Source organism: Panthera pardus, unplaced genomic scaffold (assembly GCF_024362965.1).
Source record: "Panthera pardus isolate Hobbes unplaced genomic scaffold, ASM2436296v1 HiC_scaffold_27, whole genome shotgun sequence".
NCBI lineage: Eukaryota > Metazoa > Chordata > Mammalia > Carnivora > Felidae > Panthera > Panthera pardus.
Window position 1 is genome coordinate 80,950,741 of NW_026526843.1, and position 27,031 is coordinate 80,977,771.

The 27,031-nt window shown below is 40.0% G+C and overlaps 1 protein-coding gene and 1 long non-coding RNA gene across 4 annotated transcripts; one reads left to right on the forward strand and one right to left on the reverse strand.

Annotated features, from left to right (window-relative positions):
• Window positions 1-10,738: 10,738 nt before the first annotated feature.
• NUDT11 (nudix hydrolase 11) lies at window positions 10,739-17,703 on the reverse strand. 2 transcript variants are annotated; one of them, XM_053891618.1, is made up of 2 exons: window positions 16,831-17,703; window positions 10,739-12,467 (listed from the first exon to the last, which is right to left on the reverse strand). In XM_053891618.1, the coding sequence occupies exon 1, from the start codon at window positions 17,561-17,563 to the stop codon at window positions 17,069-17,071; it is 495 nt and encodes a 164-aa protein (XP_053747593.1). In that variant the 5' UTR covers window positions 17,564-17,703; the 3' UTR covers window positions 10,739-12,467; window positions 16,831-17,068. The 2 variants fall into 2 exon arrangements, with proteins under 2 accessions (XP_053747593.1, XP_019295144.1); XM_019439599.2 differs by having other exon boundaries at window positions 17,070-17,702.
• An 86-nt stretch (window positions 17,704-17,789) lies between these two features.
• Window positions 17,790-26,700, forward strand: LOC128773828 (uncharacterized). 2 transcript variants are annotated; one of them, XR_008418282.1, is made up of 5 exons: window positions 17,790-17,968; window positions 19,668-19,757; window positions 22,566-22,672; window positions 23,421-23,718; window positions 25,195-26,700. It is a non-coding gene; the product is annotated as an uncharacterized LOC128773828 (long non-coding RNA). The 2 variants fall into 2 exon arrangements; XR_008418283.1 differs by lacking the exon at window positions 17,790-17,968 and adding an exon at window positions 18,108-18,293.
• Window positions 26,701-27,031: the final 331 nt, after the last annotated feature.

A 27,031-nucleotide genomic window follows, 5' to 3' on the forward strand; every position in this document is an offset into this window, starting at 1 on the left:
CGGCATGTCTTCATAGCTTAAAATTCTTTTAACTTTAAAATGGAATTCTGCTGTGAATTCTACAATTCACTGAAGTACTTGTGTGACTCACCAACTAAACTGTGACTGACAGAGATAGTAGCATGGCTTACTCCGGACTACTAATCTGTAGGCATCTGATCTTTCAAACATGGTCCTCAACAAGCGTCCATTTCCTATGGTGAGGGAAGATCAGTAGCAACTTCAATACACTGGCACCATGAGTTGCCCTGCTGAGGATGTGGCCTTCATGCTGAGGTTCATGATAAGACCTGAGGTCTCCCAGTTTGTTCTTCTCCTTTCCTTCTGAACTTCCCCCTAATATTCACCCTGTCTGACATTTCTCTTTATCTTACTGCCCTTTGGCACCAGGCACATAAATGTCCTATCCTCTAGCAAAGTGCTATTAGGACTAGTCATGAGATAGACTTTAAATATGCGGATTTGGAGCTTCTGGAAGGAGGTAAACTGCAAAATCCAAATAACAAATAAAATATATTCAAATAAAGGTATTGTTTTTAGAGTGAAATCAATGAATGATTGCTTCCTTTTTTATTTAACTCTAAGAAACGGGATCACATTAGAGTTTCTATGGGGCTATATCTACTTGTCACCACACAGGTGTTTTGCAACCACACCTGGGGCCTTCACTGCTACCTACAAATGTTGCCTTTGTTTTCTCAGTTCTTTTTCCTCTTTGCCATAGAGCTACACAAATTCTACTCCCCTTTCTACTAACCTCTTATATGTTTTCTCCTCACACTTAGCAGATGACTCAACTTTTACCTTTCCAAGGAAAACAAATCTCTCAAGTGTAACATCTCAATTTCATAACACAAACATACAACCTTCTTTATACCCTTATCCAGCCTTTCCTCCTTCCCTCTGGGTGTAATGGAAGAGGTAGCCTCCCCTCCATCTAAGCTAAATTCCTTCTCTGTGCTTCCCATCACAAGTTCTTCAACTCTCTCAGACTCTTGTTGCCACATTTTCCTATGTCTTCAGGATTTCCCGCTCTACTGGATGGATCCTCAACAAATAAAGGTGCCCGAGTGTCTGTCATCTTGAAAACAAAAAAAAAATCTCTTTTTCTATCTGACGTTGCCTTTGAGCTACCATTCCATTTCTCTCTTCTCCTTCATAGTTACATTACTTGAGTGAATTATTTAGACTCACTGAATCTAATTCCTTACCTTCCACTCATTCTTCAACTCGCTGTCATCTGTCTTCCCACCTTGCCACTCTATTAAAACAGTTCTTGTTAACAATCTTTTCTACTATGTCACTATCATTGTATTATTCCACACACTTTACAACTCCCTCCTTAAATGTTGTATAACCCAATTCTGTGACTTCACTTTCTCCTGGTTTCTCTGTTATTTTGATGACCACTCCTTTTTTAAATGATCCTTTTGTATGCACTCTTCTCTATGCCCATTCCAAAAATTTGTTTTATTAATATATGAGTTATATGCCATAATCTGCACCCATTTAAAGTGTATAATTCAATGGTTGTTAATGCATTTACAGAGTTGTGCTACCATCATCATAACCTAATTTTAGAATATCTTCAATATGACAAAAAGAAACCCTATACATATTTGAGATCAACCTCCATTCTCCTTTCCTTCAGTTATAGGCAACAATTAATATACTTTTTGATTACATGGATTTTCTCATACTAGGCATTATATATAAAGAAATTATACCATATTTAATATATTATGTCTGGCTTCTTGTTCACCCATGTAATGGTATAATACTCCATTCCCTTTTATTGCTGAATAATATCTTGTTGTGTGGATATACTACATTTTATTTATATGTTCATCAGTGGTTAAACATATAGGTTGTTTTCATTTTTTGGCTGCTATGAATAATGCTGCTATAAATATTCATGAACAAATATTTTTGTGGAATATGCTTTAATTTATCTTGGGAATATATCTAGTAGAATTGTTGGGTCATGTGGTAACGCTGTTCAACATTTTAAAAACTGCCCAACTATTTTCCAAAGTGATAGTGATACTTTACACATATGAGGGCTCCAATTACTCCACATCTTCACTATCACTTGTTATTTTTTAGTCTTTTTTATTATAGTCATTCTAGGGGGTGAGACGTGGTTTCTCATTGTGATCCTAATTGGAATTTCCCTAATAACTAATAATTTAGGGCATATTTTCATGTGCTTATTGTCCACTTGTATATTTCTTTGGAGAAATGTATTTTTAAATCCTTTGCCAGTTTTTAATTGCATTATTTGTTTTATTACTGACTTGTAAATGTTCTTTAATATTCTGGATACAATACAGGTTGTTGATCATTTTATTGTTTTTAAAGTTTTTATTAAAATTCTACTTAGTTAACACACAGTATAATATCAGTTTCAGGTGTACAATATAGTGTCAACACTTCCCAGTGCTCATCACAAAAAGTGCACTCTTTAATCCTCATCACCTATTTAACCCATCCACCCACCCACCTCTCCTCTGGTAATCATCAGTTTGTTCTCTATAGTTAAGAATCTGTTTATTGATTTGTCTCTCTCTTTTGTCTTTTTTCCCCATACAATTATTTCAATAGATGCAGAAAAAGCATTTGATAAAGTACAACATCCATTCATGATAAAAAAAAAAAACCCTCAACAAAATCGGTTTAGAGGGAACATACCTTGACATAATAAAGGTATATATGAAAAACCTACAGCTAATATCATCTTCAGTGGGGAAAATCTGAGAGCTTTTCCTCTATGGTCAGGAACAAGACAGGGATGTCCATTCTCACCACTGTTATTTAACATAGTAGTGGAAGCCCTAATCACAGCAATCAGACAACAAAAAGAAATAAAAGGCATCCAAATTAGCAAGGAAGACGTCAAACTTTCACTATTTACATATTAAGTGATGCTATATACAGAAAACCTGACAGACTACACCAAAAAATTGTTAGAACTAATGCATGAATTCAGCAAAGTCATAGGATAAAAAATCAATGTACAGAAATCTGTTGCATTTCTACATACCAATAATGAAACAGCAGAAAGAGAAATTGAGGAATCAATTCCATTTACAACTGCACCAAAAAAACCATAAGATTCCTAGGAAAAAACCTAACCAAAGAGATGAAAGATCTGTACCCTGAAAACTATGAAACACTGATGAAAGAAATTGAAGATGACACAAAGAAATGGAAAGAAATTCCATGCTTATGGATTGGAAGAACATATATTCTCAAAATGTCTACACTACCCAAAGCCATCTACACATTTAATGCAATCCCTATCAATATGCCAATAGCATTTTTCACAGAGCTATAACAAACAATTCTTAAATTTGTATGACTCTACAAAAGACCCCAAATAGCCAAAGCAATCTTGAAAAAGAAAAGCAAAGCTGGAGACATCACAATTCCAGACTTCAAGTTATATTACAGAGCTGTAGTGATCTAAACAGTATGGTGCTGGCACTAAAATAGACACATATATGAAGGGAACAGAATAAAAACCACAGAAATGAATCCACAATTATATGGTTAATTAATCTTTGACAAAGCAGGAAAGAATATGCATGAGAAAAGCACAGTCTCTTCAACAAATGGTGTTGGGAAAACTGGATAGCAGCATGCAAAAGAATAAAACTCGACCACTTTCTTGCACCATACAGAAAAATAAAATCAAAATGGATGAAAGACCTAAATGTAAACCTGAAATCATAAAAATCCTAGAAGAGCACACAGGCAGTAACTTCTTTGACATCAACCATAGCAACTTCTTTCTAGATATGTCTCCTAAGGCAAGGGAAACAAAAGCAAAAATAACATTTGGGATTTCATCAAAACAAGAAGCTTCTGCACAGTGAAGGAAACAATCAACAAAACTAAAAGGCAACGTATTCAATCAAGAAGATATTTGCAAATGACATATTTGATAAAGGGTTAGTATCCAAAATTTTTGAAGAACTTATACAACTAAACATCCAAAAAACAAATAATCCAATTAAAAAATGGGCAGAAGACATGAATAGACATTTTTCCAAAGCAGACATACAGATGTCCAATAGACACATGAAATGATGCTCAACATCACTGATCATCAAGGAAATATAAATCAAAACTACAATGACATATAATCTCACACCTGTCAGAATGGCTAAAATCAACAACATAAGAAACAACAGGTGTTGGCAAGGATGTGAAGAAAGGGGAGCTCTCTTGCACTGTTGCTGGGAATGCAAACTGGTGCAGCCACTCTGGAGAACAATATGGAGGTTCCTCAAAAAGTTAAAAGTAGAACTACCCTACGATCCAGCAATTGCACTACTACATATTTACCCAAAGAATACAAAAACACTAATTCAAAGGGATACATGCACCCTGATATTTATAGCAGCCAAATTATGTAAAGAGCCCAAGTGTCCATCAACTGATGAATGGATAAAGAAGATATGGTATGTACAATGGAACGTTACTCAGCCATATAAAAGAATGAAATCTTGCCATTTGCGATGGCATGGATGGAGCTAGAGGGTATTATGTTAAGTGAAATAAGTCAGAGAAAGACAAATACCGTATGATTTCACTCACCTGTGGAATTTAAGAAACAGATTTGTTGATCATTTTAAAGAGCCAACTTTTTCTATTGTTTTCATAACGCTTCATTTAGTTTAAATTCCATTCTTTTGTATTACCTTCTTTTTTAAAGTTAACTCTCCACCCAATGTGGGGCTCTAACTCACAACTCTTGAGATCAAGAGTTGCATACTCTACCAACTGAGCCAGCCAGGCACCCCATATGTCATCTTCTTTTTGCTTGCTTTGTGTTTACTTTGGTCTTCTTTTAATAGAAACATAATTACAAATTTTCACTTAAGTACTGCTTTAGGTGCAGCTCAAGTTTTTGTGTTTTGATCCTATCCATCTCAAAGTTTTTTCTAATTTTCATTGTGATTTTTTCTTTGACCCATTGGTTATTTAGGAATGTATTGCCTAATTTCCACATATTTGTGAGTTTCCCACATTTTTCTCTATGGTTGATTTCTAATTTAATTCCATTTTGGTTAGAGAGCATAATTTGTATAATTTCAGTCTTTAAAATCCATTGAGGAATATTTATGGCCTAGCATATGGTCTGTTTTGGGGAATGTTCTGTGTACTTGACAGGAATGAATATTTTGTTGTTGTTTGGTGGAGTGGTCTTTAGATATATGTTACTTTACTTGTTTTATAGTATTGTTCCCTTGTTGCTACTAGTATCCTGGAACACCAGTCCCCTCCTAATTGCTAACTTTTAAGATTCCCATTGTTTTAAACAATGCTTTTTGGCATGAATATTTCTAGGTTCTTTTCCAAATAAATTCAGTCCTTTCAAGCAACGCTGCTGTGCTTAGTTTTCATGGCCTGCCTCTCTTCCTAGGCAGAAACTCCAGACAACTGTACTGGAACAAGAGGTGGGTATAGCAGGCTTCTCCTGCAGTAACACCCCCAACTGGGCACTGGTGGAGATGGCAGTCCATGGTTATTTCAGCTTTCCCTACTTCACCCTACAAATGTATTATGGCAGAGGAGAATGGAATCCTGCTATTCTTGGCCTGTCATGCCTAAGGCTGAGACCTCACTCTGTAATTGGAAGTTAGTCCTCTAGCCTAGGCTTGCCTGTAATAGGACTTCTGCAACATGGGGCTGCAAGGGTACAGAGACACCTGGTGTCCTTCTCCTCTTGGTGTGAAGGCATAACCCTAGAGTAGCAACTGAGGGGATAGGGAGCCCCCATCTTCTTGGGCACATCTATATTTCAGGTAGAGCTTGTACATGGAGCTGGGGGAGATGGAATACCTCAAATGCCACAGACTCTATTTTTGTAGAGATTTACTAGATTTTCTTGAACAAATCTTTATTATTTGCTGTATGCCCTTATGACAACTTCTAGGAACTTTGTGTGCGTGTGTGTGTGTGTGTAAAATTGTCACCAATTAAATGGTACTTCACAGGGGGATGGGTCCACCAAGATCCTCATACAACCATTCTGAAGTCCTGAACCCATACTTAAATGTTGATACTCCTCAGGGATCTCTTTGCTGTCCTGTCTACACTCTCTCCTTAGATGAACTTGGGTATACCCACTTCTTCATCTACTGCCCACCTACTGATGACTCCAAAATCTCTACCTCCAGCTCATTCTTCTTTCCTAGACTGCATCTGTGTGCATCTCTGGCCTTTTGGATATCTCCAGGTTAATATCCTTTGGTTACTGGAAACTAAGAGTTATAAAATTAACTCATCTATTCTCTGCCCCAGGGAATGGTACCATCAACCCTCTTGCTCTAGTGAGATATATCAGTGATATATCTCTTTCATTTTCAACATCCAGTTAATCAACTCATGTCCCTTTAAACCCTATACATTTCTAAAAGGTATCCACTTCTTTTTTTTAAGTTTATTTATTTTGAGATAGAGATAGTGGGACAGGGGCAGAGAGAGAAAGACAGAGAATCCCAAGCAGGCTCTGGTGCAGAGCCTGATGCAGGGCTTGAACCCATGAACTGTGAGATCATGACCGAAGTTGTATGCTTAACTGACTGAGCCACCCAGGTGCCCAAAAATGTATCCACTTCTATCAACATGGTCAACATGTTAGTTGAGGTCACCATCATTTCTCACTTGGACAATTACCACAATCTCCTCTCTTTTTTCAAACAATTTTCTACTCTTCAGACAAATTGATGTCATGTCTCCTCTCAAATCTCTGACAAGTTACATAAGACCCTCTATAATCTGGCTTTTTCTTAGCCCATTGTCTTCACCTCTAGATCTTTTCTTCTCTCCACCTTCAGATTATGTTCTAGACATAATAAGCAAGTTCCTGTTCCTAAAAGCACAATATTTTTTAAGTTTATTTATTTTGAGAGAGAGAGAGGGAGAGAGAGAATCCCAAGTAGGCTCTGCATGGTCAGTGCAGAGCCTGATGAAGGGCTCAAACCTTGAGAACCATGAGATCATGACCTGAACTGAAATCTAGAGTCTGATGCTTAACCGACTGAGCCACCCAGGCACCCCTAAAAGTACCATGTTTTTATCCAGCTTCAAGAAGCTCACATCTACTCTTCTCTCTTTTTGGAACACTCTCCCAACTATTTCTCCTAGCTAGGACTATTCATCCTTCAGGTGTCAAGTTACATGGCATTTCCTCTGAGAATCTCTCCCCAAACCCACTAAACTAAGTTAGTTCCCCTACTATGTGCTGGAAGCACCCGCTGAATCCCCACTATCATAAAAAAACACTTGGTACATTTTTCTGAGATTTCTTGTTTCATTATCTGTCTCCCCAATACAGTGAGAGCTCTGTGAAGATATGGGCCATGTCTGATTTGCCCAATTAATGTATCTCTAGACGTTAACAGAATTCTTAGCCTAAAGTTCTAATAGTTCTGAGTAGTTTATCACAACTAAAGCTCAGTTGTAAGGCTGGAGGTACTAGATAAATATAAGTACTTTCCTATTTATCTACCAGGCTAGATGAAAAAACACAACTAAAAATTTTACTGATTGGAACATGATAGAGAATCTTTTCTTCACATATATAACATATTAATATTTAATTCAGGATTAGAAAAAGGTAATAATAAATAGATTTGGACAGTGGAATGTTCTTGGGTAGCACAGTGTTCCTGGGAAGGGTTTCCTTGCACTGAATAAGAATACATCCAGGATTGGGTAATTCCTAAAATGTCCACTAGGGAGACAGATGCCATTGCTGGTACCATATATAGCATATTTAAGTTTCCCTCACTATCTGAAAGTAGAGCATTCCTATGAAACCTTTCCTAAGCTGGCAAAAAGTGGAGAGGTATTTACAATTAAGTTATATGGAAAAATTTTTGAGTGTTCCCAGACCCAAAAAATAACCTCTCTTAGGCTTTTCTGATACCTTAAGACACATCTTGCTAATAGATGTAATGGAGATAAAATACAGCTGCTCACAGACACAGTTCAAAGCTATGGTATTTTGATGCAGAGATGCCAAGTATAGTTCCTGGGGAAGGAACTTCATGGGGCCACTCTCACTACTGGGGTGCACGCTGCCCTATAGGGTGTTGCTGCAAAACAAACACTGAACACTATTTTTGCTTTTTTTCCTTAAAAAAAAATGAAAGCAAGAATTCTCTTCAGATTTCTTTCATTTAGCAAAAACAGGTACAATAGCCCCTCCTTATCCAGAGGGGATACGTTCCAAGACCCCCAAGTGGATACCTGAAACCATGCATCGTAACAAACCCTATATATATATGTTTTTTCCTATACATACATACGTATAATAAAGTTTAATTTATAAGTTAGGCACAGTAAGAGATGAACAATAACTGATAATAAAATACAAGAATTATAACAATATACTACAATAATTTATGTGAATATGGCCTGTCAAAATATCTTATTGCACCGTACTCACCCTTCATCTTGTGATGATGTGAGATGATAAAAAGCCTACAGGATGAGATAAAGTGAGGTGACTTACGTAGGCATTGTGATGTAGCATTCAGCTATTATGGACCTTCTGATGAAGGTCAGAAGGATCATCTGTTCCTGGAACGTGGTTGACTGTGGGTAACTAAAACTTTAGAAAGCAAAGCCATGGGGGAGCCTGGGTAGCTCAGACTTCCCTGCTCACACACGCGATCTCTCTCTCTCAAATTAAAAAAAAAAAAAAAAAAGCAAACCCATGGATAATGGGGGGACTACTGTAATAATTATGTCTTTCATAAGAGAGAAGTGGCCTAATGTGAACTTACTAAAAGTGGAGGATACCTGTACTAAGAATGACTCGCAGTCTATTTATGTCTTTGTAACAGCCAAAAAATAAGGTCTAAGTTTGAGTGGGTAGATAAAAGGGAAAGGGAGAATTGTTACCAATCTTGTTCTAAGTCCTCTATACCCTCAGTACTGGCCCCAAATAAGTCTAAACTTCCAGAGGTCCTGGCCTGCATCTTCACACTGTTGTTTAGGCTTACATAGGGAAAGGTGTTAAGTCTTGTTGGACCATGGCTGGGTTTTTTGGTTCCCCATGTTTACAATCTTGGAAAAGGTGGAGTACTAAATTCACTATATATGGTCAGTCCTGTTGTTCTCTGTCTTAATATAGAGCATGAGTTTTGGAGTAATATAAAACTGAATTTCTATCCCCCCAGCCAATCGCATTCTAACCTTTTGATTCTATTAATTTCAGATTCACATCTTTGATTCTGGGACTATAAATTTGAGATACCTTAAATACTATTTGGAGATTAAGTTGCAGAAAAAGCTTTCCTTTCTCCATGGGTATGGTAAACACTGTACATGATTTAAAACTGCACTCTCAGCTTCTGGTAGTGATGAGGGGAATGGTGGAGGGTAGAAGGACATCCCTAGCTCATTTGGAGTCAGCCTATGGTAGGGAACCAGTTTAACATGGGAACCTAGAAAATATATGACCTGTGAAATAGTTGTAAATTGTGTTTACTACATGCTCCTCATGCAATCTGGTAATCTTCAGTAAAATCTTATTAGAAGTTATGGTCTGGTCTCTTGTGTATTATATGAAATTGGGGAAAGATGAGGGCACATTCTGGAGTAAAAAGGTACAAGAGGCAGAACAGGATTTCATTATTAGAGTCCAGAGTAGTGGTGTCATTGTTTACCAGTTGAAAACCACTGTGCAGCAACCTCATGAGGATCAGAGGATACAGAGAGAGAGAGAGAGAGAGTGATACAGTAGCTTGCTGAGGATCCAGAGAAGACAGAAGGAACTTTCTGGAAAACAAGATAGTAGCAAGCCTACTTTTAGCCAGATTACAACTGTGTGATTTATTAAAGGGGCACCTCCTCTGAATCGATGCCTATCCCTGCACCGCCATTGCCACCAGCTTGTTGAGTAGAAAGTTTGTGTGGGAATTAGGAAACAAACAACCAAAAACAAAACAGGGCTATTGTGTCCTGCATTATGACTTGCTGAGTACAGGGCACGGTCTGGATTTCAGACCCAAGTTTCATGCTATGCCTGCTGTACTTATGCAGGACAGAAGTAGCAAAAATTCCATAATGGCCCTGAGCATTAGCCTAAAAAATTCTGAGGAACAGCAAGGTACCTATGTGGTGGGTGCTTAACAATAAAAGGGGTCATGGATTTTTGAAAATATTCTGGTGGAAGAGGCTCACCTGTGCCATCTGTTTAGGTTACATATATTTATATTTGAAAAGAAAAAGGTTGGAATATGTATACATATACACACATACAAATTTTTCAAATATGGTTATTCTGGGTAGGGGGATCATGTGTGATTTTTTTTATTCATGTGTTTTAGAGGGAATTTTCCAAATTTTATGAAATTAAGAAAAAATTAATTTTGTAATCAGAAAAAAATAATTTTTTAAAGATAAGTTGTAGAATAGGAGTGTTGTCTCATCAGGAACCCAAGTTTATGTCCATCATTGAGGTTCAAAGTTTTCTGGTCATGTCTGACATGCTGATGACACTAAAAGTCTTCTTACATGTGGAACTGGGAGACCTTCAAGGAAATAATTCACATTGAGGGAAGAGCAAGTTTGCCAATAGGTTTAGCAGGAAGAAAACCTAGGTTTTTGGTGAGGAGGGATGAGTGCTTATCTGGGCTGTAGATTTGTCTTTTAACCAGCCTTCCCTACTTAAGTCTTTGGGATTGCAGGGGCCTACAAATAAACAACAGAGAAATTGTTACTCAATTTTTATTATGGAAAGTTTCAAATATATACAAAAGTATAGAGAAGAGTATAATGAACTCCCAAATATCTGTCACACAGCTTCAAAAATTATCAATTTATTACCAATCTCATTTTATCTATATGCTCATCTACCCCACCCCCAGGTTATTTTGAAGCAAATATCAGTAGCATAATCATTTCATCTGTAAAATTTACAGTACATTTCTCTAAAAGATAAGGATTAAAAAAACATAACCACAGTACCATATCACATCTTAAAAAAACCCAATAAATTGGGAGATGTGCAATTTCAAATTCTGTAAGGATTAAGGAAACAATCTATTTCACTGGTACCATGAGTAAAGGTATAACACTAAAATGGAGCTCACATTTTTTGCTTATGTAATTGCTTTATAAATGCAAAAGAAGAAAACTACCATATTAAAGCTACTTTGGGGCCTCTGTATGAAGCTGGGTAAGAGTGTTGACATTACAAACCCCATGGCAAAACTCCATAAAATTATCTCTAAAAATCTTTGTCATTTTTCTTAAAGTTGCTCTCCTGGACACAGTTGACCCAAGTCCTCTCTATTTAAATTCTTCATCTTCTATTCCCCCCTAGAGAAGATTTTTTTCTTCAATGCCTTTTCTAAGTGACAACAATTTAGCTGACCTCCTCCACATTCTCATATGCAGAAGCCAGGTAGAATGAGAAGCCAGCTGAGTGTGTCAGAAAAGGGGATGAAAATTGGCCAACTGTATCAGTAAGAGAGGCAGAATAAACCTAGGCAAAGTGGTATAATTAACTTTGGAAACTGCCTGTACCACAGTTTTTGTTAGCTCTGGCATCAAATAATACAGTATCCTGAACCTATAAACTGGGAAAAACAATCTTCAAAGGGATGGTAAGATCACATGAAAGAAGTAGTTAGGGCATTGCAAAAACATCAAATATATCATTTTAAAATTTACTTTTTATAAAAATTCACAATATTATATTGTGTTTATATTGTGTTTACTGTATTTATTTTATAGTTTTATAGCAAGTGATATTTTTTGAATAAAATTTTCAGCAAAGCAACAACAGTACAAAAACACTAAAGCTGTTACACAAAGGACCGGTTCTACAAAATGTTGTCCTTAAATGATGGGGTAAATCTCAAAATGGTGCTAGCCACTTTGTGGTATGACAGAGAATTATGGGTAATAATTCTTGTCCTTGAACAACTTAAAACTGCCTTGAAAAGTTTCTGAAACACCTGATATGGGAAAGCCTCACACTTGGTGCCCACACAGCATATATTCTACTAGCACCAATCGAAAGGGGAATGTTTTGCCACATAGTGATTACAAAATGTGAATTCAAAGAACCTTCAGAGATGTCAATCAAATTTCAAGTAGTGTTTCATATGCAGAATATGCAAACAGTAAGGAAATGTGGTCTTTGCTCTCAATGATATCACAGTCTAATGGAGAAGGCAGATACATCAAAAAAGCGCAACAATAGGCTATAGGTGCTGAAATCAGAGTCTGTTCATGTACAATAGTACAACAACCAGGGCAAGAAAAGTCAGTGGCATAGACAGGTAAAGAGTGTCCCAAGATACAGGAGGGAAATCAGATGAGCTGTCTCCTTGGAAACATTTTCAGAAACGCTCACCTCCACTTGAAAATTCCATTGATCAGTGGTTCACATCAATGATTCTTTCAAAGCCATCCTGAAGATCTTTGCTGTTCATCTGGAAAAGGAAACCAACGTATAATTAGCAGGCTTATATACTAATTTAAGAACTCCTCCAATTGACAAATTTACAAAGAGTCTATGATCTGCATCACTCTGCATTTGGAAAGCCTTCACAGAATTATCTAATGCAGATGCAATGTGAGTTTAGATCAGCAGCTGAAGGAGTTACCTATTATATTATGAAATAAAAAATGCAGGAAAGCAGTGATACTACAAACTTTGCAAAAAGGTGGGTGGTCATGTAAGACATAAAAAATTCTAAATTCCATTTTCTGGACTGTAGGCTTATGGAAATAATTCAGGCTAGTTCTCACCCATCAAAGGGTTTATGGTCTAGCTGCACAACCATGCAAATAAGTACAATAAACTGTTAGAACCATGACACAGAAGAAAGTATCTTATCCCAGTGGCCAGGAAAGTATTCTCATGGTTTATAAAGTATCTATTTTTATTGTCTCAAATTTTTATAAATTATATATTTAAAAAAACCTGAGCATCAGATAGATATCTTGGCTAAAGTCAGTGTGAGCCAGAACTGGAGCCAGTTTTCAACCCTAAGTCTGTCTGACTTCAAGCCCTAACTGTAGTTTCTATCACACCAAACTGTCTCATAGAAACGTCATGTTTTACTTCTATCACCATAGTGACTTTCCCACTTCTTATAGTACTGTTTGCCCATGAACATTTAAAATCTGCTAAATACAGTATAACAGTTTATAAGGAAACAACTACCAAGAAAATATTGATAAAACTCTGGTTTTCTCTGGAAGCTCTCCCCCATGGGACATCTGAAAGTAAAAAGCCCTTACTCGGTCAAATATATCTTGTGTGTGTGTCTCTTTGTGTGTGTGTACATACAGACATTTCTAGAAAAAAAATATACATTATAGACAGAGCACCCATTATTTCCAGTATACTTATGTATTTGCATTAACCTCTAATGTTTTCTCTTTATACATTAGGAAGAATAAACTATTTGACCAGCTGGAAATGTAAGCTATTTATAAAACATACAGAAAAGAAATTTCTGATGCATGTCTGCAAACCTTAATTATCTGTGGAGAGTACTCTTTTCCCTTTTTTATCAAGGGGAGGGCTGAAAAACCAAACAAATAATGTACAAGTGACTTTTTTTTTTAATTTTTTTTATGTTTATTTTTGAGACAGAGAGAGACAGAGCATGAACGGGGGAGGGTCAGAGAGAGGGAGACACAGAATCTGAAACAGGCTCCAGGCTCTGAGCGGTCAGCACAGAGCCCGACGCGGAGCTCGAACTCACGGACCGCCAGATCGTGACCTGAGCCGAAGTCGGACGCTTAACCAACTGAGCCACCCAGGCGCCCCTACAAGTGACTTTTTAACACTCTTGGAAGGAAAAAAAATCCCAACTGTGAATCAATCTTTGGGGCACTGAAGTGATAGAAATTTTCTACACACTACCTCTGGTTGCCTGCTTTGGCCTCAGACTCTTGGTCTTAAAGAGTAAAAGAGTATCTCCTTGGACCTTTTAACTATTCTGACAAGGCTAGGCTCCAGAGAATATTTCACAAAAACTACTTAAACGAACCTGACAGTCAATGCTGAAAATATCATGACTTATTCTAGATGTTTCTGTCAAAAAAAAAAGGAAAGAAAAAAAAAAGCCCACAACATATTTACAGGCTAATAATTCTTAGTAATAGGTTAGTATGAATACTGTGCATTTTTGTCTTAGATACTTAAGAACCAAATAAAATGATGCATTATTACCTCTAAGAATAACAAGTTAAGCCTCCAAAGTATTTGTGACAGAATTTCAGGTGGAAGGGATTTTTATCAACAAACTTATCTATAAAATAAAGATCCAATATGTCTGATGTGTTAAGGAGGTATTTAAGAATCTTGTTGAAAAACTAGGTTATTGGGAAAAGATATCTTTGGGTCTAAATGAGATTTTATGAATAGTGAAAGTCTGCTTGTTTGAAATTAAATGTGCTCAAAGAGATATACAATATATATCACTTTTAAGGGAAAACAGAAAAATATTCAATAATTATATTTGATCAAACTATATAATTCAAATGAAAATGTCGCTGGTTTTAAAAACTCATCTTTAAAAAAATTTTTTACTGTTTATTTATTTTTGAGACAATGTGAGAGACAGAGTACAAGCATCGGAGGAGCAGACAGGGGCAGACAGAGAATCTGAAGCAGGATCCAGAATCTGAGTTGTCAGCATAGAGCCAACAGGGCTTGAACTCACGAACCATGAGATCATGACGTGAGCCGAAGTTGGACACTTAACCGACCAAGCCACTCATGCGCCCCTTAAAAACTCATTTTTAAATTTACTTTGAGATCATTAGTGCCAAAAATGTTTTGTGAACTGAAACTTGTACTTTATCTGTGCTTAAATTTGTAGGAAGATTTGTTTCCAAAACAGTGGCACCAAACTTTAGAAAGTGCAACAGAACCCACTTTTTTTTTAAATTTTTTTTAACGTTTATTTATTTTTGGGACAGAGAGAGACAGAGCATGAACGGGGGAGGGGCAGAGAGAGAGGGAGACACAGAATCAGAAGCAGGCTCCAGGCTCTGAGCCATCAGCCCAGAGCCCGACGCAGGGCTCGAACTCACGGGCTGTGAGATCGTGACCTGAGCTGAAGTCGGACGCTCAACCGACTGAGCCACCCAGGCGCCCCAGAACCCACTTTTTAATAACAATCATATAAACATTTTAATTTGTAGAAGTACAGTGCAAACCAAATGGAGAAAAGTATTTGAGTATTTTGAAGAGTAAAACACACAAAGAACACAAGAGGGCAGCACAAAAAAGTATACATTCTATAAGTCAACATATAAAGTTCAAAAACACAACTATTCTATAGTCTTAAAAGAAATCACAGTACTGATCAGGAGTAGAAATGCAATGGGTTTTTGAGTTACAGGTAATGTTAATTTCTTGAACTGGATTCTGGTTACATGCATGTATTCACTATGTAAAAATTGATTAAGCTGTAGTGTTGGAATTTGTACATTGCTCTGTATGATGTAAAACAGTAAAATATGAATTTCTAACAAAAGGTACCTGTTACACTTTTAGCAGTAATTGTTTTTGAAAACAGGTTGCTTTAACAAATATTTTAAATGTTAAAATTATTTAATTATGTAAATGTTTAAATTCTTTTCTATTTTATACTCATTATTTACTACTGGAATGTTTTAAAAATGTTTAAGTGTTATATATGCCATCACCTTTCCACCCTTAGTATCCTCTTCACAAAGGAGGTTGTACATTTACCTGACTGCTGAATGGCTATGAGAATAAAGGTAGTTTCAGAAGAGAGACCTTTGGAATTTAGGTAAGATTCCTGATTTCAAACAAATATTGAAGCAAATGCAAGAGCTTTTAATTAGATATCTCAAAAAAAGTTTGTCCTGTGACAGAAAACATTTAATCCTAAATCTTTAATAGAGATTGTACAGGTGTCCTGACAGTTTAAGAAGTCTGTACCAGCCAAGTATCAAGAAAGGTACATCACTGGATTGGAATGTAATAACCATATAAATTCCATGCCTATGGTTATTGGTAGTCAGGAAGGTTAACTGGAATGTCCACTCAATTCAAATACGTGAAATAACTTTCTTTCAAAAACTAGTTAATATTGGGAGAACCATGGTTATTCTAGGGTATTAAGAAATGGGCAATGAAATTGCAAGTTGAACACGAAATCACTCCCTACGGACACAGTTTTCATGATAACATGTACACATCAGGATGTGTTTGGTTAACAATACTTATCCAAGAAGACATTCACTGTCTAAAGTAATATTTGTTAAAGTACATTTGGGCTGTATGGGAAATGGCCACTTCAAATAAGCAGCAAAAAATTACCACTGGTGAAATTTTTTTGAAAATCAAATTATGTACCTATGAGTAAAGAAACTTCTGAAAAGGCCAAATTAGATCACATCACTGAACACAAAATTATTGCCCAGTAAGGAAAGACCACAAGATGTGAAATTTCTTAAATATTTAAAAAAAAAAATCCATCAATGATCTTTAAACCAATTGCCATCACAGAAGGGCTGGCGTTAATGCTGTGAATGAGAAAGGAGGTTAAGAAAAAAAAAAAAATTAAAGATGCCACACCACCAAGATGTTCAGATTTAAAAGGCCTTCACTACAAAACAAACCGCAAGGCTATGGTACCAAAAATGCACACGTGCACATGCACACGTGTGTGGAAACGTAAAAGAAAAGAACAACCCACAGCGTGAACACACTTGTACACACACACACACTAAGAGCTGAGCAAGCAGTTAAGGCACCTTTAAAAAAAACAAACAAACAAACAAACCCACGTGGTTTAGGCTTACCGAAATCTGTTACAGTCCTACGAAGCAGCGATTTTCAAGGCATCTGAAAAACGTGCAAATTGTCTGAAAACAGTGCCTGGCAACTGAGACAGTTTGCAAGCGTGATTCAGAGGTCTGCCAAGGAAACAAAAGAAGCCCCCCTCCTCCCCGAGAGACCGCACTAGGCAGCAGAGGTGCTCCGGGCACTATTTATTCTAAAGTAGGCGGAAAGCAGAAGTCTGTGCAGGAGCGGTACATACTAGGGATCGCTCTGTGGCAGAGACGGGGCCACCGAGTTTCCATTGGTTGGGGAGCCGCCCAGCTTTAGTTTCTCCAGATATTCGGCATGCACGGGCTTGTGGCACTGGAGAACCTTGATCGCATCTTCGATTTTGAACCACTCTCGCTTCCTTCCAATGCTAACCGAATCTTCCCAATCCTCCAGAATCTCGGTGACGGTCAGTACGTACACGTACGTTCTGTGCTTGCGGTCTTGGTTCTGTTCGAAAATGCCCAGGAGCCGGCCTAACTTCCCCTTGACTCCCGCCTCTTCGAACACCTCTCGGACAGCCGCACTGCCCGGCTCCTCCTCGGGCTCCATGCCCCCGCCCGGCACGATCCAGCGGTCCGGGTACCGACTGCTACTCACTAACAGCACCTCGTCCTCGCGCTCGCTCCGGAAGCACAGGCACGCCGCCCGCTTCTTGAACCCCTCCGGGTCGTAGGTGCGCGTCTGGTTGGGCTTGCACTTCATCGTCACGGCCGCCCGCTCCCGCCGCTCGCTGCTGCTGGGATCGCTGTCGCCGCCGCCACCGCAGCCGCCCGAGGTGCCAGAGAGAGAAAGGGCCGAAGAGAGGAGCAGCGAGAGAAAGCGCTCTGGCCAGGAGCCCCGGGTAGATGAGGCAGGGGCGGGGGCGGGGACGGGGGCGGGCGAGATACGTCAGTCAGTTCGTCCCCCCGTGCGGCCAGAGGGTCCCGAGCGCCGCCGCCTGACTGGACGAGGCGCCGCCGCCCCCGCGCCCGCGCCCGCGCCGGAGCCGGAGCCCGCGACCCCGGCCCCGCGCCGCCGCCAGCGGGTCCGCCACTCCGCACAGAGCCCACCCGCGACTCCCGCGCGCGCCCCCCTCCCTCCTCAGCCGCCGGGCAGGGGTTGAGCGAGGTGAGGCGCATTCGCGTGCGCGTCCGTGTCCCCATTCACGTGCGCGTTCACGTTGGAGGGCGAGGGGCGGGGGCGGGGGTCTCGTGGCTCCCGCAGCGCGCGCGGCGGCGCCGGGGGCCCACTGCGCAGGCGCCCCGCACCTCGCGGGCTGGGAATCTCCTGCCAGCGGGACTTCGGTTCGCCAATCCCTGCACCGTGACTTGGGCCGGGATCGTTTCCACGTGTGCCTTTTGAGTCGAACTTGGCCGTGGCGCGGCCAGACGTTTCTCCTCACCCTGTCCAGCAGGTTGCATGAAACACGTGCACTTATTTTACCCGCGATAAGGTAAAGGGCATCATCACTGTCCATAACAAATGGTACCTCCTTACGTTTTAGGAGGGCCCAGGGTTGTCTAAATGACCCTCAGTATTCCTGGCAAAACAGTACCTAATCTTTGCTGAGTCATAGCATGCCGTTCTATTTCTTCAACGGGTTTGTCCACCTTAAAGGTCAAACAGCCAGTTCGTTTATCAGCAAAATGGGGTTATTTGGGAGTAGCAGAGGAATTGCGATTCGGGACACGCAAAGCGTGGCACACCTTGGACAAGTCTGGAGATCCGAGCAGGGGAACCTTCCTTTGTAGGAAAAAGAGGAAGTTGGGAGGGATTCCTGCGAAGGAAAAGTCCATTGCAGGAAAACGACAGTTCAGAGTGATGACAGTTTCTCAAGTGGCAGAGTTGTGGTATTTTCCTATTGGCTGAGCTTGTTGCTGGGGCAGGAGAAATTCCTCCTTCCTCCTGCTGGAGTAGGAAAGTAAACTTCTTCCTGCTGGGAATGCAAGGCACTGTTTGTCCTTGTTGGGGTCCACAATTGATTGCAGCGGTAGGGTGTGAAAGCTCCCCCTGCTGGCCTATGGACTCCCATTTTAATAAGGTTTCCTTGAGGCGCTTGGGTGGCAAGGTCAGTTAAGCCTCCAGCTGTGGATTCCCACTCAGGTCTTGATCTCAAGATGGTGAGACCGAGCCACAGTCTTGCTCTGCGCTGAGTGTAGAGACTGCTTACGATTCTCTCTCTCTCTCCCTCTGCCCTGCTCCCCCCCCCCCCACCGCACTCCCCCCCCCCCCACCTTCCAAAATGAGGTTTCCTTTATTCAGCGTGGCAGGTTCTTCACCTTGCCTGGCATGTTGGCACAGCCCATCACTTAACACTTTTCTTGAACCCCTACTGACATCTTTCCTCAGTTTCCTATCAGTAAACTTCTCTCCTACTTGTTTCAGCCCTTTGTACTTGGAGTCCTATTCACCCAACAGCTGCAGAACCACCCCAATTAGCCTTTTATTAAATGCCAACAGTCTCCACCCTCCACCCACTCCACCCTCCTCTCTCTTTCTCATTGAGAAGTACCGCTTGGGGTTTTGGAAAACATGCCTATGGAAATCCCTTCTCATTTTACAGTGGGATGTTTACAAGCCTTCTGGGATGGGCCTCCAACAAGGCCACTTGGTGCTCTGTCACCTCTTTGTGTGCTCAAGCTGTCCTCTTGGCCAGGAAGTGGCCCCTCACAGCCCAATATGTAACAACCCCAAAGGCTTCCCCCACTTTTTCATTTTTTCTTACTGTTTCCCTGCTCTAACAGTAGCCTTATGGAGAAGGCCTCTGATGTCCCCCAACTTTTGCCATACTGCAACTTAGGCATCTCTGCCTCTCTCTTACCCACAGACCCTCTGCTGGCATCAAGCAAGCAGGATCTTGAAAACTCACTTTTCCAGCGAAAGAATCCCTGCATCAAAGGGAAACTGAATCTGAAATGTAAGTGCAAAGTACTGAGGAAACATACAGCCCCAGTTTTAAATAACAAGTTAGATCAGCTTCCCAGGGTCTGCTCTACTCCATTTATACCCAGAATAGCTCATACAAACGATCCTGTTCCCAGTGGCAACAGACACCTGTGATATCTAGAGCATAATATGACACAAATGTGTGGGTTGCATATGAAGAAAATGATAGAATGGAGACATAAAGAGAATGACTTCAACCAATAGAGATACTACTACTACTGACCATATTTTAAGGATAAATGGACGATGAAAGAACATTTGAAGGAATGTGACACCCCGTAATTAAAAACAAACTGGGAAAATAGATATTAGAAGGTTGTAGTCCTCAGTGTGTCTAATACACAAATACACCAGTGGTGTTGAACAACTAGAAAAAAATTCCATCACAATCAGGACTTAGGCAAATATACCTATTATCACCAATATTATTAAAGCTCGCTTTAGATGGTCGTTCCAGTGCAATTATATTGTAAAGAGAAAAAAAAAAGTATTGTTTTAGTAAAGAAGACAACATTTTCATTATTTCCAAGCGATGGGAATATATTCTTGGGAAAAGCCTAAGAAATGATATAAGAGTGAATTCCTTTAAGTGGTAGAATGAAATACTAATATTGAAAATACCAAAGCTTTCATGTATGCCAGCAATAATCATATAGAAAATATAATGGGGAAATGATGGCATTCATAGTAGCAGTTATCAGCCACCACACAACAAATAAAATACCAAGGGATCCTGAACAGCGTAGGTAAAGACATTGTAGTAGGAAATGATAGAACTTGGACTCAGCTTTGAAAGATGATTTGAATGAATCAAGAGGAACTCTAGCAAAGCTGGGAGATTGGGCTGGTGTCTGCGGGAAGGGGTGGCCCAACTCGGCCCCAGCCACATCACAAGTTCCTTCACTATTACCAGTACCTATCTCCTTGTCCTTGTCTCAGCAGAGGTGCTGCCTTCTAGTCTAGTCCATAACTTGCACATCAGAGTGTGCCTATGCAGTAGGCTTCTGTTGGAGGCATATTTTTTTGGAAGGGAGAGTAGAGCAACTTTATAGTATGGAGAGAGGTACAGGCTGGGTTCCTACTGGCAAAGTCATAGCACACTTCCGGATAAAGAGATCCACAGCTTACAGATTTAGTACAATTCGAGAATATTTTCAAATGTGTTTTTTTTAAGAATTTCATACAATGATTTTATTATTCACCTGTTAGAGAATAGGGCAAGATAGCTTTGATTTTTTTCTATGGAAGAATAAAAATCCTTTTCGAGAGACTGCATTCTAGTATCTGGTGTACCCATAGTTAACTATTTTTCTGATGATAAACATGGTCATTTCACAAACTATTTTAACAGTAGACTGTTACAGTAACAACTGTAATATGTGAATGCCTGCCTGTATCTCCTCCCACATTGTCCTTGGCCTTGGCGAGGAAATTTGCTATGTCCAATGGAACAATAGCAAGTGTGAAGCAAGCAGAGAATTGAAAACTGCTTGCACACCGGAGTTTGCCCTCTCTTGCTGCTCTTGACACAAGATAACAAGAAGCATGAGTTAGGTGGGTGATGAGAGACCCGGGGCCCATGCATCCCCTTCACCATAGCTGACAGTGAACCAGTTGCCAGAAATGTGGGTGGGTGAAGCCGTCATAGACCATCTAGCCCCCAGCAGAGCCTTCTAGCAGACAGGGCACTGACCACAGATGCATAAACACACCTTCTGAGAACAGCAAAATGTCCACTCAGCTAAGCCCAGCTGAAATTGTCGAGCTGCGGAATTGTGACCAAAAGAATTGGTTGTTTACAGTCACTAGATTTTGGATGGTTTGTTGTGCAGCAGAAACTGGCTGGTACAACCAGTAACTGCCACCCATCAAAATACAACCAAAAACAAAAGAGAGGGAAAATAAGGTTCATAGTGGAAATTTAACCTCTGCTTGGAAAGGTTGACAGTGAACTTGCCCTGGAAAGGGATGAATTAAAACCTGATAGTTGTCGAGGACAGTCTGTATGCCAAGCCCTGTGTTGATCTCTGTATCCTATTTAACTAACAACCCATTAAATCTTAAAGAGGAGGTTACTATTTGCAATTCTTAGAAGAGAAAGACTTAGAGTGCAGTTTGTATTTGAATTCAAGTCTTCGTGTCTCTACAGCCTATGCTCTCACAACATCACCATGTCTTATCAAAAGGATTATTTTTGCCAAGAGCTATGGTTTGTTGTGTCATTTTTTGATGATGTTCAGAGTTGACTTCTTATGTAAGGTGTTCATTTGCTAAGAGTCACTGGGTTCAAAGAAAGGTATTTTCCATTTCCCGCACAATATACGGAAAAGAACACCTGAGTGCCTACCTCACTCCCAGCAATCAAGTGTGTCACCTTGACATGTTACTTGACAACTTGAAGTTCGATAACTTCTACACACAGAAAATGGAATTAAGTGATACAGAATAGAAGATATTCTATTTTGTCATCACTCTAGACATTGCTTTTGATTTATTGATGGTCTGATTGTTTTTACACACTTAATATTTATCTACTAACAAACCTGAACAATGAGTATCAAAATTCCCCTTCAACAGATTAAGAAACAGGCTGAGATGGGTTTCAGTAAGACAGTAAGTGAGGGAGCCAAGGTTCACACCTTGGTCTGTCTGACTCTAGAGGTAATTCCCTTCCTTTCACTGTGACAAATTTCACGTGTGTTGAGAGTTGCTGAGATGCACAGTACGTGCCATTCCTGTGGTACAGACTTACTCTTCTCTCCTTTTTTTTTCCTGCCAGGAAGACCCAGGCACCCAGGAGAACATAGCTTCTCTGTAATGTTCTAACACTGGAGGGATCTGTTCTGAGACCAACAGTCCGATACATATTTCTGCCTTTTTTCTCAGGTAGGAAGGAGCAGGCAGATGGGAAAGTGACAGCAACACAAGAAGCATCGTTGTGGAAAGTCGAGCACCTTACTTAGTGAGATGATAGATTACAATTCTAAGAGAGATGGGCTCTCCAGACCCGCTGTTTCCTGGGATAGAGAATGTTACAGACATTCCCAGAGCCTTTTAGTACCCACAGCTGGAACCAGCTTTCAGGAGAGTGACCACAATATACCTGAAAAGATTGCAAGATGTATTAAAGGGAGAGGAGCATGATTCAGTTGGTTAAGTGTCTGACGCTTGGTTTTGGCTCGAGTCACGATCTTACGGTTTCAAGAGTTTGAGTCTGAGTCCTGCTCTGTGATGGCAGCATGAAGCTTTCTTAAGAATCTCTCTCTCCCTCTATCTCTGCCCCTCCCCTACTCGCGCTGTCTCTGTCTTTCTCAAAATAAATAAGTAAACTTAAAAAAAAAAAAGATGTACTAAAGTAAATCGTTTCAGTGATTTTAGTAGTAGTCAATGAGAGAACATACAGTGTTTTAGAAATCAAATGACCTAGAATTTTAAATCTGGCTCTCTCGAGTAGTTATGCAGCCTTTAGCAAAGGACTATTTCTGACTATGTTATTTCTCGTCTGGGAAGTGGGGATTACAAAAGTACCTACTTTACCAACCTCACATTGCCTGGAAAGATATTCCTGACCATGTGTGCTCACCCTCCCTTTACACTGGGGTTAAATTATCTCCCTCTTTTTCTTCCTTTCCAGGCTCCCTTGACGTTAATTCTGTCATCACTCTAATCAAGGAGCTCTGTAATGATTGGCCTGTGTGTTTGTAAGAAATTTCAAGACTGGGAGCCAGCCTGGAGCATACCTGTTGCCCCTGAGTCAGCACAGTGCCTGGAACTTGGTGTCCAGGAGGGATTCAAAATACATTGTTTGAGCGAGAGAGTGTTCCAGAAGCTACGTGGATCAAAGGCCAGTTATTACTGTACCTGTTAACTCTTTATCGGTGATAGGAAGTGAAAGATGGGTGAACATAGGTATCTCCACATGCAGAGGTTGGGTGAGTTGTGTCTTTCAAATCACTCCCCATGTGTTCCCAGAGTCTTTGCTTCTTTGTGTATCTTGGATGCTCTGTTTTTCCCTCAAATACAGAATTGGCTTCATATGGTGTCTGTGCTCGAAAATTCAGTAAAATCTCCCAAATACAAAGTGATCTGAGCAAAAAATACCTCTCAAATTTTTCCCTTTGATCCATGAGTGTATCACAGGGTAAATACAGGACTTTTACTTCTGTGTTCTGTGAGTAATGGCACAGATGGGCAACCAAGGGCGTGAACACAAAGATGAATGGATGTCAAATCCAGGTGAGTCCTTCTGTTCTCTCCAAGAGGCAGCACTCCTTTATTTCTCCTGCTTCTTTGGTCACTACCTCTAGTTCCCTGACTGCTCTGTCTCTCCTTTTCACTGACATTGTCCCTGTGCATTCTTCTCATTCAGCACCTAAACCCTTTCTAGTGTTCCTCTGTCACATGTCAGAGTGGAATGCTAAATCCTCAGGAAGGAACTGTAAGCACCCTCCACCCTTATTGTATATTGCTAAGTGCATTCATCTCCCCCCCGCCACCCCATATTCCTGATCCCCTTTACCTTGGCCTGAATTGCCTCTTAGTTACACTTATCACCTAAAACACTGTGTTATTTACTTGTTTATTATGTTGATTGCTTATTTCTCTCTCCTCCCCCCCACCATAGCTCCTGCTTGACTAGAACCTCTTGATCTTAGGAATCTTTGTCTCTTGCCCACTGGGCAAGAGCAGCTCAGAACATTGCTGAGCACACATTGTAGTCGTCCGGACCCTATCTGTTGGTATAATGGACCTATCTGTCTCCCTTGCTACATTGTGACACCCTTGAAGGCAAGGGCCATGTTTCATTGTTCTTTGTCAGTCCACCATCCAGAACAATTTCTGATACAAGTGGAAAGGCATCGCTGAATATTTGTTGAATTAATTAGTTAATTGATCCTTTGAAAGTGACACTGGTAGGGCAAACATTCTGTTTCCAAACTGCAGTTATTCTAGTAGGTGCCATTGGTGTCAGCACCATGTATGGATCAGCTGCCATGCTAACTAGGCTAGTCAGCTGGGAGATGTCTGCTGGCTAGAAGTCTGCCTCATTTTTTGTGGATCCCTCATAGGGCTAGCACTGTTCTTCCTGCACAGCAGGATGTAGAGTGGTGTTTCCAGATCTTTGTCATTCATCACTGGATGGCTTTATCTGTGCAGGATGTGTACCATAATTTACATAATATGTTTCAAAATAAAACTGTATCTTTGGGAATAAAAGATAATTATATAATTAAACAGACAAAATGAAGGCAATGAACTGATGTAGTTGAAATAAATGTTGAGGTTCATGTTAAGTAATAGTGTACATAATGATGGCCACTGCACTAGGCTCTTCATTGATCTTTCATTTGATCCTACAAAAAAATGCTTCAAAGGAAATATCCTCATTCCTATTTCTCTTTCTTCAGGGAAGATATTGAGATCAAGGACATAGTGGAAATTGCCCAGGATCTGAAAGCTAATGGTAGCTACATGAGGTGGAAACTTGGGGCTCATTGATGATAACACCCCAGAAAGTCTGCAGTGGAGGCCGACCCTGCTTAACTTGCCCCCAGCAGTCCTGTTTGTTCCCCTTCCATTTTCTGCTGTTTCACCTCCACCATTTCATCCACCATTTCATCGTGTCTGCCAGCATTTCAGAAGCTCTCTTCCCAGGATTCTGTCCCCTGCTTCTTTGGCACAGTGTTGGTATATTCAACACTGGTTCTGGTTGTGGCAGATGAAAGTTGACTGTTTTGCGTCCTTCTGAAGGAACAGAGTAATTGTGATTTATAACTCTTTCATGACTTTTGATGATTGTGGATCCTGAGGAAGGTCCTCGGCTGCAGAGCTGGTTTCTTTGTGCAAGAACCCTATTCTTAAAACAAACAAACAAACAAACAAACAAACAAACAAAAACCCTATTTATGGCAGGACGCCCTTCTCTTCCACAAAGGTATCAGACCTGCCCAGGAGGAAAGATAGTTTCCTTATCAATGACACTGAGCACCCACAGGCCCGGACACCACTAGACCAGTTCCCTCAGAGGCAAAACAGGTTTCTCAGGGTCACCGAGCTGTTCCACAAATTTCATAGGCTCCTTAGATAAAGATAACAAGGCACATGCAAATGATGTTTGGCATCAATTTGGGAAAAGGAAAACAGCTGCATCCCTTCTTTCAGAGTAAAAGCTTTGAGTACCCCCAGTAAAATCAGCCTGTGTGGAAAGATGCACCGTTAGTGAGCACTATGGTAGAGTAGCTATGACCAGGGGTTCTGAGCCAAGCACTTTCTCTGAAATTTGATATTGTTAAGAAAACAGCATTTCCTTTTCTTTTTTTCCATCTTCCTTTGGGTTACTTACTTCAAGGCAAGTTCAAAAATTATTGCTTTTGTTCTTTTTCCCAAAGTACAATATTGTATCTCCTAGTAGAGGACACCAATTAGACTCTTAGCTTCTGAAGTTCACTTTAACTTTGATCAAATAGCTTTTTCTACCAGCCTACATCTCAAAGGAAGTATCCTGGATTTGTTGCTTTGGATGAACTTTCTGATGTCTATAATTCTTAAAATCCTCATAAAGGAATCCTACTTGGTTTTTTGTTTCTTTGTTTCTTAGCTACTATAATAGAAGACCCAATAAAAGCTCTTCGAGGGCCTACCATGTTTCAGGTCTTTTGCTTATCTTGCTGATAATTGTCATACAATTCCTATGACATAAGTACCGTTACTCCAATTTCACAATTGAGGATATTGAGGCCCAGAAAGATAGATACGTTGGCCCTGACACGTGAGTAGAGTGGCAGAGCTGACATTAGGACTGCAGTCACAATCCATTGACTGCATTGGTCAGCGTATCCTGACATTTAAAAAAAAAATGAAAAAAAAATTTTGTGTTTGTGAAAGTCATCGTTAATGAAAACATTCTCTACTATTGTGATATTATCACTCTATTTTACTTTTAGAGTTTTGCTCTTGCAAGTAATACTTTTCCTTTACATGAAATACTAAGTTTATAACATTACAGTTGGGGGTGGCAGATATGGAAAGGCGTAGACATGACTAAGTCCTGGGAATTGTTGCTGTAAGCTATATTGTGTGATGAAAAGTATGCTATGTGCTATGTAGAGGCACATGGACAGATGGACCAGATTTCTATTCCCCCAACACATCCCACCTTCTAGAAGGGTTTGCATGGCACCTGATACTCAAAAGCCACACATATGGTACTGATACAGAAAACATCTACTGCACTACATCCAGACT

What these genes read in the sequence shown, in the direction of transcription:
- NUDT11 (XM_053891618.1), bottom strand. Translation starts at nt 17,563, where the DNA reads ATGAAGTGCAAGCCCAACCAGACGCGCACCTACGACCCGGAGGGGTTC.